Source organism: Pollachius pollachius (assembly GCF_949987615.1).
Source record: "Pollachius pollachius genome assembly, chromosome: 1".
Lineage (NCBI taxonomy): Eukaryota > Metazoa > Chordata > Actinopteri > Gadiformes > Gadidae > Pollachius > Pollachius pollachius.
In genome coordinates, this window is record NC_136934.1 from 30,249,955 (window position 1) to 30,267,055 (window position 17,101).

The 17,101-nt window shown below is 43.9% G+C and overlaps 1 protein-coding gene across 1 annotated transcript; it reads left to right on the plus strand.

Moving 5' to 3' along the window:
- Positions 1-2,938: 2,938 nt before the first annotated feature.
- nbn (nibrin) lies at positions 2,939-15,555 on the plus strand. The gene is made up of 17 exons (XM_079734830.1): positions 2,939-3,114; positions 3,900-4,021; positions 4,867-4,994; positions 5,569-5,728; positions 5,817-5,920; positions 6,024-6,141; positions 6,399-6,592; positions 6,720-6,820; positions 7,350-7,485; positions 7,611-7,819; positions 9,112-9,274; positions 9,602-10,346; positions 10,429-10,518; positions 10,661-10,801; positions 11,099-11,212; positions 11,524-11,573; positions 15,307-15,555. The coding sequence occupies exons 1-17, from the start codon at positions 3,084-3,086 to the stop codon at positions 15,338-15,340; spliced, it is 2,640 nt and encodes an 879-aa protein (XP_079590956.1). The 5' UTR covers positions 2,939-3,083; the 3' UTR covers positions 15,341-15,555.
- The last annotated feature ends 1,546 nt before the right edge of the window (positions 15,556-17,101 follow it).

A 17,101-nucleotide genomic window follows, 5' to 3' on the forward strand; every position in this document is an offset into this window, starting at 1 on the left:
ACCGCACTTATTAACTCCCCCCTGACTTCTGGCATTGTTCCAACGTCTTTCAAGACTGCCAGAATAAAACCTCTCCTCAAAAAACCAACCCTTGATACCACTGACATCCAGAATTACAGACCGGTATCTCTTCTTTCATTCCTCTCTAAAACATTGGAAGGTGCCGTCGCTAACCAACTGTCCTCCTATCTCTCATCTAACAACCTGCTTGACCCTCACCAGTCAGGCTTCAAAAAAGCACACTCCACTGAGACGGCTCTCCTCGCGGTGACTGAGTCCCTCCGTGCGGCCAGAGCCTCGTCCCTCTCATCGGTTCTCATTCTCCTTGACCTGTCTACAGCATTTGACACTGTGAACCACCAGATCCTCCTCGCCACTCTCGCCGAACTTGGCATAGCTGAATCTGCCCTTTCCTGGTTCACATCCTACCTGATGATTCGCACTTATCAGGTAACATGGAATGGCTCCTTGTCCAAACCTTGCACGCTTGATACAGGTGTCCCTCAAGGCTCTGTACTGGGGCCTCTTCTGTTCTCCCTCTACACCAGATCTCTGGGCTCTGTAATTACATCCCACGGCTTTTCCAATCACTGCTATGCTGACGACACTCAGCTATTTCTCTCTTTTCCCTCATCTGACAAAGCCCTGATTGCAACACGCATATCTGAATGTCTGGCAGAAGTCAGCACCTGGACAACTGCCCATCACCTGAGGCTTAACCTCAACAAGACTGAGCTCCTCCTAATACCAGGGAAAGATTGCCCACACATGGACTTACTGGTCACTGTTGAGAACATCACTGTATCTCCTTCTTCAACTGCCAAAAACCTTGGTGTAGTGTTTGACAATCAGTTATGCTGCACCGCAAACATCGCTGCGGTGGCCCGATCCTGCAGATTTGCACTTTACAACATCCGCAGGATCCGGCCCTTCCTCACAAGGGAAGCAGCTCAGCTTCTAGTCCAATCACTGGTCATCTACCGCCTCGACTACTGCAACTCGCTCCTGGCTGGACTCCCTGCCTCTGCGATTAAACCCTTGCAGCGCATCCAGAATGCGGCAGCGCGCCTCGTGTTCAACCTACCAAAGTTCTCACATGTAACCCCCCACTTCCGAGACCTCCACTGGATCCCTGTAATAGCTCGCATCAGATTCAAGATGATGGTACTGGCATACAAGGCAGTCGATGGAACTGCCCCTGCCTACCTCCAAGCATTAGTAAAGCCACACACCCCAGCTCGATCCCTCCACTCAACTACCTCAGCTGGACGTCTGGTACCGCCATCGCTAAGAGCAAGCAAAGGTCGATCAGCGAAGTCACAACTTTTCTCTGTTTTGGGACCTCAGTGGTGGAACGAGCTCCCTACCGATGTCAGGATCGCAGAGTCGCTCACCAGCTTCCGCAAAAGACTCAAAAGTCACCTGTTCAGAGTTCACCTCGACTCTGCATAGAAACCAATGCACAGTCACCATTGAATGTTGTACGTCCTGGCACTTGTACATTGCACTTATTCAAGGTACTTAATTGTGTAGCATCTACAGTAGCTGCTATCATTGCTTTACACGGGGAATGGGTTAGCCTAGCGATTGTAATACTTGCACATGGTTCTATGAACATCTTTAGTGTACCGACAGTAATGTATTGTTTCACTTCTTATGACAAATGTACTTATTGTAACAAATGCACTTATTGTAAGTCGCTTTGGATAAAAGCGTCTGCTAAATGCCCTAAATGTAAATGTAAAATAAAAGAAAGTACAATATTTGTGGAAAATGTTGGGGACAACTTCAGAAGAGGTGAGATGTACTCAGTACAGTTTATCATTAGTATTTCAGGTTAGGTCAAGATGCTATGTGTTTATACGGGATACTGTGTTTCACTCTGTTTACAGGGAAGGCAGTTACAATGAAAGTCCTGCCTATGTTTTTTGTTTTGTGCCACTGTTTCATGTCTCTGGCTACAGTAGAGGAGAGTGCTACTTCAACACCAAAGGTAAGCGGTCGTCCATGCAAAGTGTTGTGTGTTGTGTTTTTGGTCCAAATGTCTCCATGGTAACGGTGGATTTGCCCACAGGGAGCTGTGAATACATGGGCCATGAAATAGGCCCATGTATGATTGCTACCAGTGGGCACAGATGATTGCTACCAGTGCGTCTGCATATCACCATTCGGAGTAGGATGCTGCGACCAGAAAGTCAGTTTACCCAGATACATATACCTTAGCTGATCTTTCTGCATTCATACAACATTCATCTGCCTTCTATGTGGGGAAGAGGTCGTCTCAGACCAAGGAAAACATTGTTCAAACTGACATCTGACAATTCCCTTTTCTTATGATTTGGTGGCTACTGCGTCTCTCCTCCGCCATGCAATTTGCATATTTACAAATCAAATCAGTTTATGTTCCAACCCGTGACAGGTGACAGGACAATGGAATTGTTACAAGGAAAATAATTAACTGTATGAATATTTTAAATCTATCGTAATACTAAGTTCGAATAAAAAAATGGTTTTGGACAATTATCTTGAAAATATCATATCTCGACTGTCTGGCAAAGGTGATATTTTTGCCGAAGAGAACAGATGAATAAAAAAGCTATTAAATATATATTTACGTATGTCCTGGTCTGTAAAATGTGCTCCATTTCTCAATCTTATATATTAAGATCATCTCACTATATTGTTATTTCGATGGTTTAATATTTTTCTAAATTAGACATTAAAATGTATAGTGATTAAACATTAATATTTCATTTTATGCGTTCCATGACAAAATCATGACATAAAAGAGGTCCTGTGTAGCCGATAATATATAATAAACCTCATGCTTAAGGACTCTTACTTTGAAGGCTCGGAAAGCGACAATAAACATTGCGCTAAGGGACTCTTACTTTGAAGGCTCGGTGGCGCACACTTTGAACGTCATGTGGTGGCGGGCTGTTGACGTGCTGTGCTCAGGAAGCTGGTCATCTGTTAGCTTCTAATGCTACCTGATACCTGAAAGAGATTAGCTTTGTGTAAAACGAAATAAAGTAAAAGATCACGTTGGAATAAATCGTCCACGTTTGTTTCGGCGACGGGAGATGTGGATCCTCAAGCCCCGGGAGCCTGGAGGTAACTGTCATGAGAGGGTTCAGGTCATAGAGGTAGAGAGGTTTAAAGAGATGCTGAACTATGCTATGAGGTAAAACATGTTTAGAAAGTTGTATTACCTCGTACTACAGAACTACTACCCCAGTGATCAGAAGATAGGGAGATAATGTGAAGTACGTTTCAATTCAATTGTATTTGTATAGCCCTTAATCACTGGTTAAGTCTCAAAGGGCTTAACAGGCCATATATTTATGACACCCCCCTGCCCCCCAGAGGGCAAGAAAAAACTCCCTTAATTAGCAAGGAAGAAATCGTGAGAGGGGGATCCCTCCTTCCAGGGATGATCAGGAGTGCAATGGGTGCCATTATACACATACTTGCATACAGGCTAAATATTTTAAAGCGGTCATGGGGTGCTGGCAGGTGAACAATAAGGAGACCAACCGACATTGAAGAGGTTGTCATTCCCTATCTGCCAGCCATTTATCTATATCCCAGCCATTTATCTCTACAATTTCCTGTTTATCTCTCGGCTTGATCGATTTAAACTTATGTTGTCATGAAAAGCTGTACAGTGTGTATCATCCATGATACCCAGTAAACCCTCCCTGATTTCCATCTCAAGTGGCAGTGCAGGAGAACATGTTTCAGAGCTGTGAGGATCAGGTCCAACTTGGATACATTGACACACTCTTGCATGCTGACATCATACTGCCGTTCATTATCATAGTCATCATCTTCTCCTCCTCACTAACGGATTGGCTCTATCATCCACACATGTAACATTTAACCGTCTTCTCTCACAGGAGAAACCCACTACCTGCTGCCCACTAAATTGTACGTTGTGGGACGCAAGAACTGTGACGTCCTCTTGGCCAACGACCAGTCTATTAGCCGGGCACACGCCCACCTGAATGCTGATGAGCAGGTGAGACCTCGGACTGATAATATATGGATAACCATAGATGATATTGTGTTAATTCAGCATGGTTCAAATGTTCTATTCATAACACTTATTGTACACAACAATGTCTATTTATTTAACCTTTCTATAGTATGTTAGTTAATGCATAAAACACACGCTTGCATTAATAAAAATTGACGAGAGAGCGAGAGAGAGGTGTCTATAATGTCATGTAGCATATGTCAATATTGTCTACAGCAAGTTTTTCTTTTTTTCTCGCGGAATTGTATAAAGATATTTTAGTTATTTAAACTTTTGATGTATTTTTAATTCTTATTACCTCCATCCTTCCTGCTTTCTTTCTGTTGTCACACCAGCATTTCATCATTTCAGTCATTTGCAAGGAAAATGTTATATTTGCATCGTAATATGTTGATGAGTTTAAACTTCGGCCATGAAAATGTGATGCTAGATGGCATCAGTGTGCATTCCGTAGTGGACCTTCAGACACTGTTGGTTGGTTAATTAACTGTAATTATTTACTAAGCAATGTTCTCTTGTTTATTTATAGTGTTTTTGTGATACATTTCTTTCTTTATGATTTTTTTTTAATTCCTCAACTAACAAAGCTAGATTACAATCATTTAAATCAATTTCATGTTGTGATCAATGTACAATAATTATATGTTTTAATAATGTTTTAAATCATAGTTAAAAATGTAAATCCTTAATAATAATCTATGTTGTTTTTGGCAGACTTTTAAAAATACATATGTTGAGCGATTGTCTTCCATGGTGGCGGTGGTATGTTGGTGTCTAGTGTTGTATCTGAGGAACTGACTGGTGATTTGAATTGTGCAATATCCTAGACTCTTTCTGTGAAAGACTCCTCCAAGTATGGCACGTTTGTAAACGACAGTCGTCTACCAGAGAACCAACAATTGATCCTGAAAGCAGGGGACAATGTCACATTTGGGGTATTCCACAGCAAGTTCAGGTATACCATACTCATCTTTTTTGCTGATATCTTTACCTCCATTTATTTAGCTTATGGGTTCATTATTTGAAGTAAACTAAACATGTGAGTTATAATTGTAAGATTATCATTATAACCTCAAGGTCCAACAAATGTGTTGTTGTTCTGTTCATTCATAATTGTACTCTTTTATTTCTACCATGGGCCACTACTATCATTACTCATCCACTGCAGCACTACGCTTGAAGACCATTCTCTACCAAACATGGAATATTGTTACTGTTCCATCAGATGCAGTGCAGGGGGGGTATTCAGCCTAATACATTGTTGTTCGTACGCCACCTAAACTCTAAGCATATCAGCAGTTTGAACCGACTGGATGGATTTAGCTAGCTGGATCAGACCTGTCCTTAAGATCTCAATTCTTTGAAAAACAGCAAATTGAGATGATTGTCTTCATCATACTAGAATAGGAAATAGTAAAGATTTTACCTATTGGAAGATAGGCTTATGAAAGGTGATAAAAACAAGGTGATGAAAACAACCCTTACATACAGTATCGCCCCCCCCCCCCCCCCCCTTCCTAACCCCCCAGTGTGGAGCACCGGGAGCTTGTGGTCTGCTCGTCATGTCTAGACAACAGCGAGAAGAAGTTGCTCTCTGATGCTCTGCAACCTCTAGGGGGCAGGCTTGTCAACTCCTGGACTCCAGACTGCACCCACCTCGTCATGTCTTCAGTCAAAGTCACCATTAAGGTCAGCGTTGGATCCTTCTCTCGTATCCTACTGAGTGTCCTTGGTTTGTGTTTAATGAATAAAGTGTTGGGATGGGATGTTTGTGCAGACCATCTGTGCCCTGCTGTGCGGAAGGCTCATCGTCAAGCGGGAGTACTTCACAGAGTTCAGTAGAGCCCTGCACCAGAGATTACCCCCTCCTGAATCCCACAGGTGAGGTTATACGTTCACACATACACACTCAACACACGGCTGAAGCAGGCGTGGAGCTACATCACAGTATAATACTGGCGGGTCTGTCGTTTGGTGTCTCCAGTTTCATCCCAGAGATCGATGAGCCCAGCTTGAATAAAGAAGCATTGAACCTCTGCTCAAACCCAGAGCGTGGGCGGCTCTTCCGTGGAAAAAACTTTGTTTTCTTAAACTCAAAACAGGTTAGACCAACAAACCCCTGCTATATAAAGTCAAGTTTAAAGTAGTATAAAGTCAAGTTTATACAGCATCTGATTAATGCTCTTGAACCACATTTCTCTTAAAGGCACAGTACCTCATTTCATAAGGTCGAGATCATTTTCATAATATTCTGTAAGCAGACTATTTGTCTCTCTCCTGGTGGGGTAAAGTATGTACCACAGATAAAATATGGTTTGGTTACCTCTGTCTACCTCTCTCTCAACCTACCTGTCTCTAGCTGAAGCGTTTGAGTGCCGCAGTGAGTTTCGGAGGTGGGGAGAGCCTGCTGCTGGAAGAGGGCTCGCTGCCAAGGCACCTGCTCGAGTCTCCACAGAGCTGTGTTGTGGACCCCGCAGCCTCAGGGAGCTCCCAGCTACTGCTGCCCAGCTCCACCGCAGGCTGGCTGGACTCTGCGAAGAGGCTTGTACACGAGTATGCTGAAACCGCTACAATCACCACACTTCCATAGAGTCACACCAGCGCTGCTGACCCTTGCGCTTCTCCTTGTCTGTGTAACCTGCTGAAGCTCTCTTGGTTCGTTTTGTTTTTCCCATTGCAGAAGTGGCTGTCGACTCATCACAGAGTCTGAGATTGGATTAGCAGCCATCTATGTTTCTTGTGACAAATACTGCAATCCGTCCATTGCCTTCAGTGATTCAGGTAGGGCGAAAAATGTCCCACTTTGGAATAAAGAAATCTGTGTTTGACCTCTTAGTTTGTTATTTAGGGTTATCAAGGTGTGCAAGTATGAGAAAATGGTGTTCCGTTATATCCATCTTTCCAAGTTGTCCTTCTATTCTTTCAAGCCAATTTAACCGGTGGATTCTATTCACCTTCCTGGCTACTTAGCCATAGAGGGTGACCATTTTACTGTACACTCACATGGCCAAGAGAGTTACCAACGACTGTAAAGTCACATTACGGTTACTCGGATCAAGCTAAGGTGTATCAGACTTTGAGGAAGTAGACTATCATCTGTGTCTTTCCAAGACTGAGTTTATGAGCTGACTTTATTCTAATCAACTTTTAGACCTTTTCCTAACAAAATATTTAGGTGGTGTTAAGTAGAATCATCCCTCTGTTATATGCTGTACAATCTTTTAACATTTTTATTTCACTTTTTCCTGAAATGGATGTGTTCTTTGTGTCCTCTTGCCTGTACTGTAATGTGTGTGCGTGCGTGCGTCAGACTCAGTCCAGAGTGTCCGGCCCCGGCTGCCCCCGTACGCCTCTCTGTCCCAGAACGTGGCCGTAGAAGAGACAGTGCTGCAGGCATCATCTATCAACATCACTGCATACGTTGGCAACACAGAGGCCTCTCAAGGGTACTCTCACTGGATTATAACTCGCATCCCCTTATAGTGACCAAACGGTCCTGCTGAAGTCACCCCTTCCTTGTGTGCCCCCACACCCATCACTTCCTGTGTGTCTTGGTTCCCTCCCTGGCCAGGCTGGGGACGAAGTCCGCCGCAGGGATAGAGACAGTGGGAGAGACCCAGAAGACGCCCCAGCACAGCAGAACCCATCCGCTCTCCAAGCCCCGGCCCAGCGCTCAGGGAGCTGGACGTTTATCCGCTGTCACTGACACCATGAGCGCCTCCTTCCACACCGTAGAGAACACCGGCTCGCAGCGGCAGGAAGCAGGCCCCAGAGAGAAAGGTTAATAGATGTGTCTCATTGGGTTGTGTTTGTGTTGAGAGCCTTTGATTGGTCCCCCCAATACACATGTCACAAGATAATCCCTGGCTGATCATTAAGGAATTGGGCAAGGTTCATTGTTTATGTGTCATGATTTTTGCAATGCTCACCAACCCAGCAGGGGCAAGTGTAGGAGGGTTCATCATTTCAGTCGTTTTCTACTGCCCAGTGGTGTGTCAACTAGTGATCGACCGATATATCGGCCAGCCGATATATTTGCGTTTTTTACGTGTATCGGTATCGGCTGATATTTTTTTCAGTATCGGCCATTTTCTTTTCTTTTTTCCGCCATGATTTACAGACAGTTCAATGTTCATCTTTTAGAATTGAGATATTGTAACATTTGTTATCATCACTGTGTCATTTTTATGATGTTAATTGAGGGGGGCTTAGCCTGGAAATCCAGACCCACATCTAGAAAACTGTAGGGTCTGGCAACGAGTAATGAAAATGCCCCAACTCGAGGGGCCGCACCAATCATGCATTTGGAAATATCAGAAGAATACAAGGGGTGACGTATCCAGACCAGTGGAGCTAACCAATAGATAAGACTCTTGCAGTATCCGGTCGGTAAAACGCTTTTGGCCCTCCTATATTGATAAATCGATGTGATTGATTAATGTTCTTGGCCAGGGGAGGCCCAGAATATACATGAGTATATTGCTCGTTTCCAGAGTGACTCGCTGAGCAAATTCAAATTGTGCTCTCGCCAGAACTCTGGATTTCCAGGGTATTATCGGCTCCAAATATCGGCTCAAGAAAATCAGTATCGGGTTATCGGCTAAGGCTGATAAAAAAATATCGGTATCGGCCCTAAAAAATCCATATCGGTCGATCCCTAGTGTCAACACGGACACTGAACTTGTGGGCTTGTGGATTTACAAATGACTACTGTATGCACTACAGATACACCCAGCTGTACAGCGATGGCAGCGGCTGAACACTGTTGGTAATAGAATGAATGTCAATGGCTCACCAACAGTTTCAGAACGGGAACCAGGAATGGGGGCGAGTTTAACAAAAGTTATGATTAACATCTGGACATAGACAATGTCAACATTTAACCCAAAGTCCGTATATATTGGCACAGTCTCTCTGATTAAGTGGAGATTATCAGTTATATAAGAAAAGTCTTTATTTTAAGCAAAATCCCAGATATTGACATACAGCCTGACATGACATGATATGTATATTGTTAGGTAGAAAGCCAATGTGCAATGTAAAAATCAGTTCAATATATTTTTACCGACCAGGTGCAAAGAATGCTGGTTTCTTGCCATCCAATCAGAAGACCCACATTGCTGGGGGGGCTTCCTCACAGAAAAGCTCTTCCCAGAAACAGAAGCCCCCAGCCCAGTGTTCCCCACAGAAACAGGCCCCCCTCACCAACTTCTTCCAGCCAGTCAACAAAAAGAGGTATGCCTTGTTTTGTTTAGCATAGACTTATACTGAATATTCCTTTTACTATTCACGGTTAGTCAATGACCATATAGCTTTATCTAAAGCCGCTTACAGTTAATAGGGTTGAACGGCATCTTGCTAAGGATGCCTACATTAAGACTGCATGCATTGGGTATTTGATATCAAGATAACAATGCTAGTCATATTAGCACTACATGTTTTATCCTAGAATTACTGATTTTCTTTAAAATCATCAGCCCCCGGTCCGTTCCCTGGCATGTCCTGCATGTGTTATTATCTGTCCATGTTTAAGTCATGTTTACACCCGGCCCTGTGCTCCAGGCCTCGGGCGGATGAGTTCTCTGCTGAAGAGTCGGAGCCCAAGAGAGCCCTCCAACCAGGCGCCTCCTCCTCCTCCTCCTCCTCCTCCTCCTCCTCCACAGCCGCTCCGGGAAGACCCACAGGGGCCCAGAGTCCATCGGGCTCAGAGTTCGATCTCTTCACGAGGCCCATGGACACTCAGTCACGGGCAGGCACGGTCTCCCATCCATCCCAGCAGGGGACCCTGGGCAGGAAAAGGAAGGAGCTGGAGGAGGTTGGGGACAAGGAGCTGGAGGAGGAGAAGGAGAAGGCAGATGATCTGGACATGGAGGAACTGGAATCCCTTATGTCTTTAGAGATGAAAGATTTTGGCGAGCCGTCCCGGGCCGCCCCGGACCAACAGGCACAACTCGTAGGAAACCGCTCGGTGGACAAGAGGAAGCCCGTCTCCACGGTCGCTGTGGAACGCTCCTCTACAAGCAAGAGGCCGCGGGTCGACCCGCGGGACCCCGGGGGGGCAGGTCCAGGGCCCAGCGGCGGCCCGCTGAAAGGCTCCACCTCAAACACCACCACCACCACCACCACCACCACCCAGAGCTTTGAGGCGGAGGAATGCACCACCTCCATCATGAGACACAATCCCCTCACAACCGCGGACCGTGCAGGGGGTGAGCTGTGGCCCTGTGGGGGTCCAGAGGAGGCCCCAGCTGGCACCAGAAGTCAGGAAGCGCTGGCTGTTAAAGATGAAAATGTGTCTATGGTTGTGGTGAGGCCAGCGTCGGCTCAGTTGTTAAATATTGAAAGCACCCATGGCCCCCTATGTAACCAGTCTCCCTGTTTTGCTCCAGGATGGTTCAGAGGCATTAGGTGGTGCAGCCTGTGGACAACCTATGGAAATGCTGGAAAAAGCACTGAAAGTATTCAAACAGGACAAAATAGTAAGGGGTTTCTTTCTCTATTGGTTCTGTTTCAAATGTTGTTATTCTGCAAGAAACCTCGCACAACAAATAATTGTAATACTTACATGGAAACTAAATAAAGATACTCAACTGATAAACAATCCATTCTTTGTCACTTCAGGCCTCTGAAGCAGAGGAAGGTCTTCCGAAGAGGCTAGTGTTGGTGGAGTTTAAATCCCTCATGGTCACAGCGCCTCCTAGAGGCAAACCCCAGCAAACACAGGGACCCAGCTCCACTAAGAACTTCAAATGCTTTTGCAAAGTCAGTCGAAGATGCTTTTAATCTATCTGAAACCCTAAAAATCACTTTGTGATTATTCTGATTAGTATGTGCTCATATAAAGGTGGACGTTTATATGTAAACGTCTAAACATCCATGTGTATATCATAACCATTTTTCTCACTTGTAGTTTCGATATAACACAATTATAATGCACATATTTGCAATATACAGGTTTATTGTTTCCTCCTTTTGGCTCATTATCCTCACATGAACTTCCATACTTGGTAGTGAGAACCCCTGTGTTGACCTGGCTCACCCACTGTGTTCCTTGGGCAGGTCCGGGGGTCTAGCACCGAGGGGCTAGCCCGGCTCATTGGAGGCAGTGACCTACTGGCCCACAACAGGGGCAAGAACTCTGAGCTTGATGACTTGCTGAAGGATGCTTCTGAGGTGAGTCTTTCACTGTGACTCTGTGCTGATAGGAGACGATGGAGTGGGTCTTGTGTTACTGGGGCGGCAGTAGCTCAGGAGGTAGAGCGGATTGACTGGTAACCAGAAGGTTGCTAGTCTGATCCCGGCTCCTCATAGCTGAGAGTTGAGGTGGGCCTGAGCAAGACACCTCACCCTAACTGCTCCAGAAGGGCTGGCTGTTGCCCTGCGTGGTTGACACCGCCATCTGTGTGAATTTGTGAATGAATGGTTGTCAGCAAAATCCTCTAAATGTATAATGTAATTGTTCCTGATGTGTGTGTTGGTTCCAGGAGGAGCAGCAGAGCAGGCGGGATGAGAGCCTCGGAGATGACCTCTTCAGGTGAGGACAAATGTTTTTTTTCTTCAGTTTAGTTCTGAGTTACCTCTTTATGAAACACAACAGAAAATATGAACTCATTTTAAAGATCCCATGCCATTAAAATCACATTTTTCCTATTGTCTGTTAAATAACATGGGTCAGAATAAGTTTGTGACCTGTGGTAAGTTTGAAATCTATGCAGTTTGTCTGCTGTATGCAATAGCCAATGAAAGGAAAAAGGCAGAAAAAATGAGCCAATCTCGATAAGGTGACACTGCTACGTAGCTTCGTCAAATTATAATTCATGGACCTACCCACTTGGTTGGTTCGTAACCACCCACAGAAATTCTGAAGGAGTCGAGATTGAGCTAGTGCTGCTTAATAACAGGCTAGTTACAGAATTTTGAATGCAATGGCAGAACGACATCGAACCTGTGTGTTATGCCAAAGCAAAACGTCCACATTGCATCTCCTGCCACAGACAGAGGAATTAAGGGAGAAATAGTTGGAATTTATTTTTGGAGAAATACCAGTGGGGGTTATCTCAGCCATGGTGGCGAAAGAATTGGGGGGAAAGGAACTTTGGCTCTGACTCCCTGAAGTACAAGAACCACGACATGGAGGAGAACGGGATTGTTGCCCACGAATGTCTCCCGCTTGAGCCCCGTTTCCCGCTGCCAAGGGACCACCGCCTCGGCACTGCCTGCTGCAGGAGGCGGTGGTGCCTAAGCGCTGACCACTCCGGCGGGAGACAACCGCAATCAACAATCCCTTTCTTCTCCATGTCGTGGTTCAGTCTACTTCAGATTGATGTGGACGTGGAAGAACCAGAGACGTCGGAGAACCCGACGCAGTCGTTTGTGATTCATATCGTCTGGAGGCGCACACAGCTTTTGGCCGTGATAATATATATTATATGATGTAGATATCATTAAGATATAGAGCTCCTGGACTGTAGAACAAGTTTTGTACACTTCTTTGTTATTTGGATAACCGTTCTGCTGTTGATGTTATGGCGCATAACACGTCGGACTCTCGTCTCTGGTATTTCCACAACGAGACTCGTGGTGGGGGTTATCTCAGCCGTGGTGGAGAAGGAATGGAGAAAGAAACTTTGGCTTTGACTCCCTGAAGTACATAAACCACGACATGGAGGAGAAAGGGATTGTTGCCCGCGAATGTCTCCCGCCTGAGCCCGCTTCCCGCTGCCGAGGGACCACTGCCTCGGCGCTGCCTGCTGCAGGAGGCGGTGGTGCCTAAGCGCTGACCACTCCCTCGGCAGCGAGGCTCCGGCGGGAGACAACTGCGGCCAACAATCCCTTTTCCTCCATGTCGTGGTTCAGTCTACTTCAGATTGATGTGGACGTGGAAGAACCAGAGACTTGGAAGAACCCTACGCAGTCGTTTGAGATTCATAATATCGTCTGGAGGCTCACACAGCTTTCGGCCGTGATAATATATATTATATGATATGGATATCTATGTATAATACGATATTATTTAGATATAGAGCTCCAGGACTCCCGCCGGAGCACCCGGAGTGTTCCAGAATATTATAACAGATAATAACAGAGCGCATGGTACAGTGGCCGCAAGATGCTCAGGGCCACACCCCCACCCTCCTCCTTGACCCGCCTCCCTCCTCCTCATTTGCATTAAAGCTACAGACACCGAACGGAGCATTTGGGGAAAGCTCAATGTGCGACTGGCTCGTAGTGGCTGTAATTCTGCACCACGGCTGAATTTCGGGAACGTCTTCAAATACTGTGTTTGGGGCCCACTAATATCTATATTAAAGCATCCATAAAGTAGCATGCCATGGGACCTTTAATTTGCACCACCACAGTTTCAAATCTCTCAAAGACGAAGACATATTTAAGCACCCATTTCTTAATCTAAATGATCCTTTCTAAGTGCACCAGGCATATGATCTTGTGCACCGGAACATTAACACTTGTTATTGAAGTACTGATTCTGTTCTGCTGTTTTTACACATGCACCCACGAACGCAATCCTACTACTATGAAATAGGATTTTTGTCAATAACATCTAACAAAACTTCTTAAATATCAAACAAAAGTAAGAATTTGAGAGAGAATAGAACCTTGTTGAAGCCAAAAAATTATTGGGTATTATTAGTGTTGTTGCTACTGCAAGCACATCTACTGTTCTTCTTAAGTTTTCTTTATTCCCTTTGCCTGTTTTTTGTGCTGTTAACTGCTCCTACTTAATTTCAGCTACAGAAACCATTCAACTATCAAAACGTCTAGTTCTTTAACAACATGATGGCTATCTCTCTGCGTTTTTTAACTCTTCCAACTTTTTTAACTATTACGCTTTTTCGTTGTTTTTTTTACAATGTAGGTCTCTGACACTTCAACTACTTAAGACACTATAACTTGATCAATTGTCAATGTTAACCTTCGTAACCCTAACCATTTAACAAATCAACACACTTGTATCCTCAATAATCTGAAAATCGAATTTCGATTACCTCTATACTTTTTTCAGAATCACAGTTTAAGTTCCATATCGGCTTAGTTTTCAGTTGGTCTCATTGATTTACGCTGAGGTTAGAGCGCGGAGGATGTGCAGGCAGTGTTGCCAGATTGGGCAGTATTTCCGCCGAATTGGACCGCTTTTTACGACGTTCAGGCAACGGTGGCTCTAGCGTTGACGTTAGCATTGACGTTAGCGCTGACGTTAGACCTTGAAGTTAGCGCTGACGTTAGTGATGACGTTAGCGCTGACGTTAGCGTTGACGTTAGCATTTTAGCAAGCACACTCTCGCAGTTTGTTAGGACGAAACGCACTCTAGTTTAAACCTGTTCTTTTGCATTTTTGATAGCATTTCCAATTGTTTTCGGCCCGGAAAAAAACAGCCATCGCAAGAAGTTTGCGTCCGAACTCAAACTAAAGTCAGGCAGCAAACGAGAGAGCAGGCAGCCTGTACGCAAGTTGACAGTGGGAATTGTAAACTAAAGGACTTACATGGAAAATAGCTAGTTTCCACGATTAAAAAAAAATATTTGTTTGCAAGTTAAAACTTTCCTTTTGAAATTTCTATTTTTCGCTTCATTAACTTTATCGTCCCTCAAATTCTTATTTTTGTCTATTTATGAAGTTTTGTTTGATAACATTGACACAAATCTGATTCCACAAACACACACACACACACACACACACACACATCCTGTTATATTAATGCATTGAGGTGTTGGTATTTAGAGCCACCTCAGCTTGTTTAAACTTCAACCTATCATAATGGTGCCATTCCTACGTGATAGGAATTTAAGAGTTACCATGGCAATGAAGAGGATAGGCTGGCTCTTAGGCTGTTCTGTTTTCTCAGGCTGAGCAAAAAGGTGCGCGTGTGTGTGTGTCTGTTAGATATTTGGTGCGCGTGTGTGTGTGTGTCTGTCAGGGCTGAGCTGTTTGATCACTGAGTCACCCTGCTCAGCCAGTCATGCGTAGCCAGGGAACAGATTCTGTCCCTAAGAAAACAATCTTTTCATATTTTGGTTAAGGACAAACCCTGCCATTCAGAAGTGCTTTATTGGAAGGATGTTTGACTTGCTCAAACACTGTCTGTGATTTACAGATCCTAATTTGGTCTATTTTTATGGTTTGAGCAAAATGTCACTCAGGACATTAAGGAATGATCCACCAGGGAGGGTAAAAGCTGTTGTTCCAACATTGTGTGTGTGTGTGTGTGTGTGTGTGTGCGTGTGCATGTGCGTGCGTGTGTTTGAAGGTACAATCCATCCAGGCTGTCCAAAAAAAGATGAACCCTCCACATCAAGCGATGCCGCAGTGAGGAGGTGGTCGACAGGCATCAGGATAACATAAAGGCCCTCTCTAATAACGTCACCAAACCTGCTGTTTGTGGTCTAAGGAACAAGTTAATGACAGTGAATGTTTGTTTTGTTGTATCCAGCAGGCATACCTTCATGTCTCTCGCACTAATTGCAGGTTGTTTATACAATGTAAAAAAAAAAGAAGACTCCAGATTTGTTTTTGAAGATTGTATTTGTTAATAAAAAAATACAGTTTATAAAACATCAAGAATCCATATTGTTTGTACTAGAAAAGGAAGTCAAAGCTTGCGTGCACAAACCTGTTTCTAAACCAAGAAGCCAAACAAGTGCCCTGATTTCATAACTACCAACAAATATCCTTTTCTAGTTGGATGTATTTATGTATTAATTTATTTCATTAGATAAACCAACATATAAGGCACTTGCACAATGCTATAAACAAGTTTTTTGTGCAATTGGTTGATGCAGAGAAAGTCCATACACACATCCACAGCAAGTTCATAGGAGCGGAGAGAGGGACTAGAATTTGGCACATATATTCGAGAGGTAATAGTCTATTTTCTGTAGTAGCAATGTGGTTTTCCAAGGAGACAGAACCTCCTCCAATGCCCTTGAGCAAGGCTGCAAGACCTGCTGAATGTTTTTGCCCGTTTTATTTCTGAAGAGGCACTGGGCCTAGAGTAGATGCTCCTGTATGAAGCTACCTTGAAGAGAGTCTAGACTGGCTTAGAGGCCTTGGTACCTCAATAACAAGCCAGACAACCTAGAGCTGATGGCATATCACAAACTCTTATACAGAGGGAATATATAGTTAGTACACAAGCTTGAAATGAAATCATTGACAACTAAACAACATCTTAAAAAAAAGAAAATTTAATATTTTTTGTGCAAACACTGTTGAGACTTACTTCATTTCCTTTCCATTCTGCCTGACTAAGCAGCCTTTTCTGTTTCAGACAATATGCAATTCTAGCTTTTGAGATGCTTTCCTATTCTAGTTCGCTCACTGACTTATTGTATGCCTCTAGTAGACACAGATATGATCAGCTTCTGTTCAGTATCAAAATACTAATGAACCACGAGATCACGCTTACATTTTGAGCATTTCAGTAAAAAAAGCAAGCTACAAAATGAATGCTCAGGTATTTGACACAATATAGTTTGACGGATTAGAGTATTGATATACCCTTGGAATTTTAGAAATTCTAGGCTACAGCCAGTATAACAAACAAACGTAGAACATAAATGCATAAAACCAGTACTGCTCAAGTGGTTGTTTGATTCAGTCCACTATCAATATAAACCCCCTAGATGCAGAGCAGGTTGGAAAGCAAGGCCAAGGAGCAACTTTTCTTCCAATTTTCTCAGGTTGTCTAACATTAATGGCTTTAATTGCATTTAAAATATAGAATGTCACAGGTCTAGTTTTCTTGCCATCAACAGCAAATAGTCTGCATTTAATATTCAATATAATATTTCCCAATATAATATTAACCAATAGAATTGTCAAATAATATAAATATTGATGCCATTGTATATTTGGCAGTTACTTTCAAAAGTCCTTGTCCAAACTAAGGTCTCAGAGTCCACAGGCTAGTGGAAATTGTTTGGAGATTGTATTCTGCAGAATATTGCAAATAGTTTGTCTCATATTTGCATTGATAGAAGGGCATTAAAGAGTGTGTGCAGCACATGCCATGCAAGTATGCATGCGTGCATGCATGTCGGTTC

Excerpts from the sequence above, each read along its gene's own strand:
- nbn (XM_079734830.1), top strand. The coding sequence starts at position 3,084 with ATGTGGATCCTCAAGCCCCGGGAGCCTGGAG. Across the intron at positions 6,142-6,398 it reads TTTTCTTAAACTCAAAACAG|CTGAAGCGTTTGAGTGCCGC; the intron begins GTTAGACCAACA and ends ACCTGTCTCTAG. Across the intron at positions 10,519-10,660 it reads TATTCAAACAGGACAAAATA|GCCTCTGAAGCAGAGGAAGG; the intron begins GTAAGGGGTTTC and ends TTGTCACTTCAG.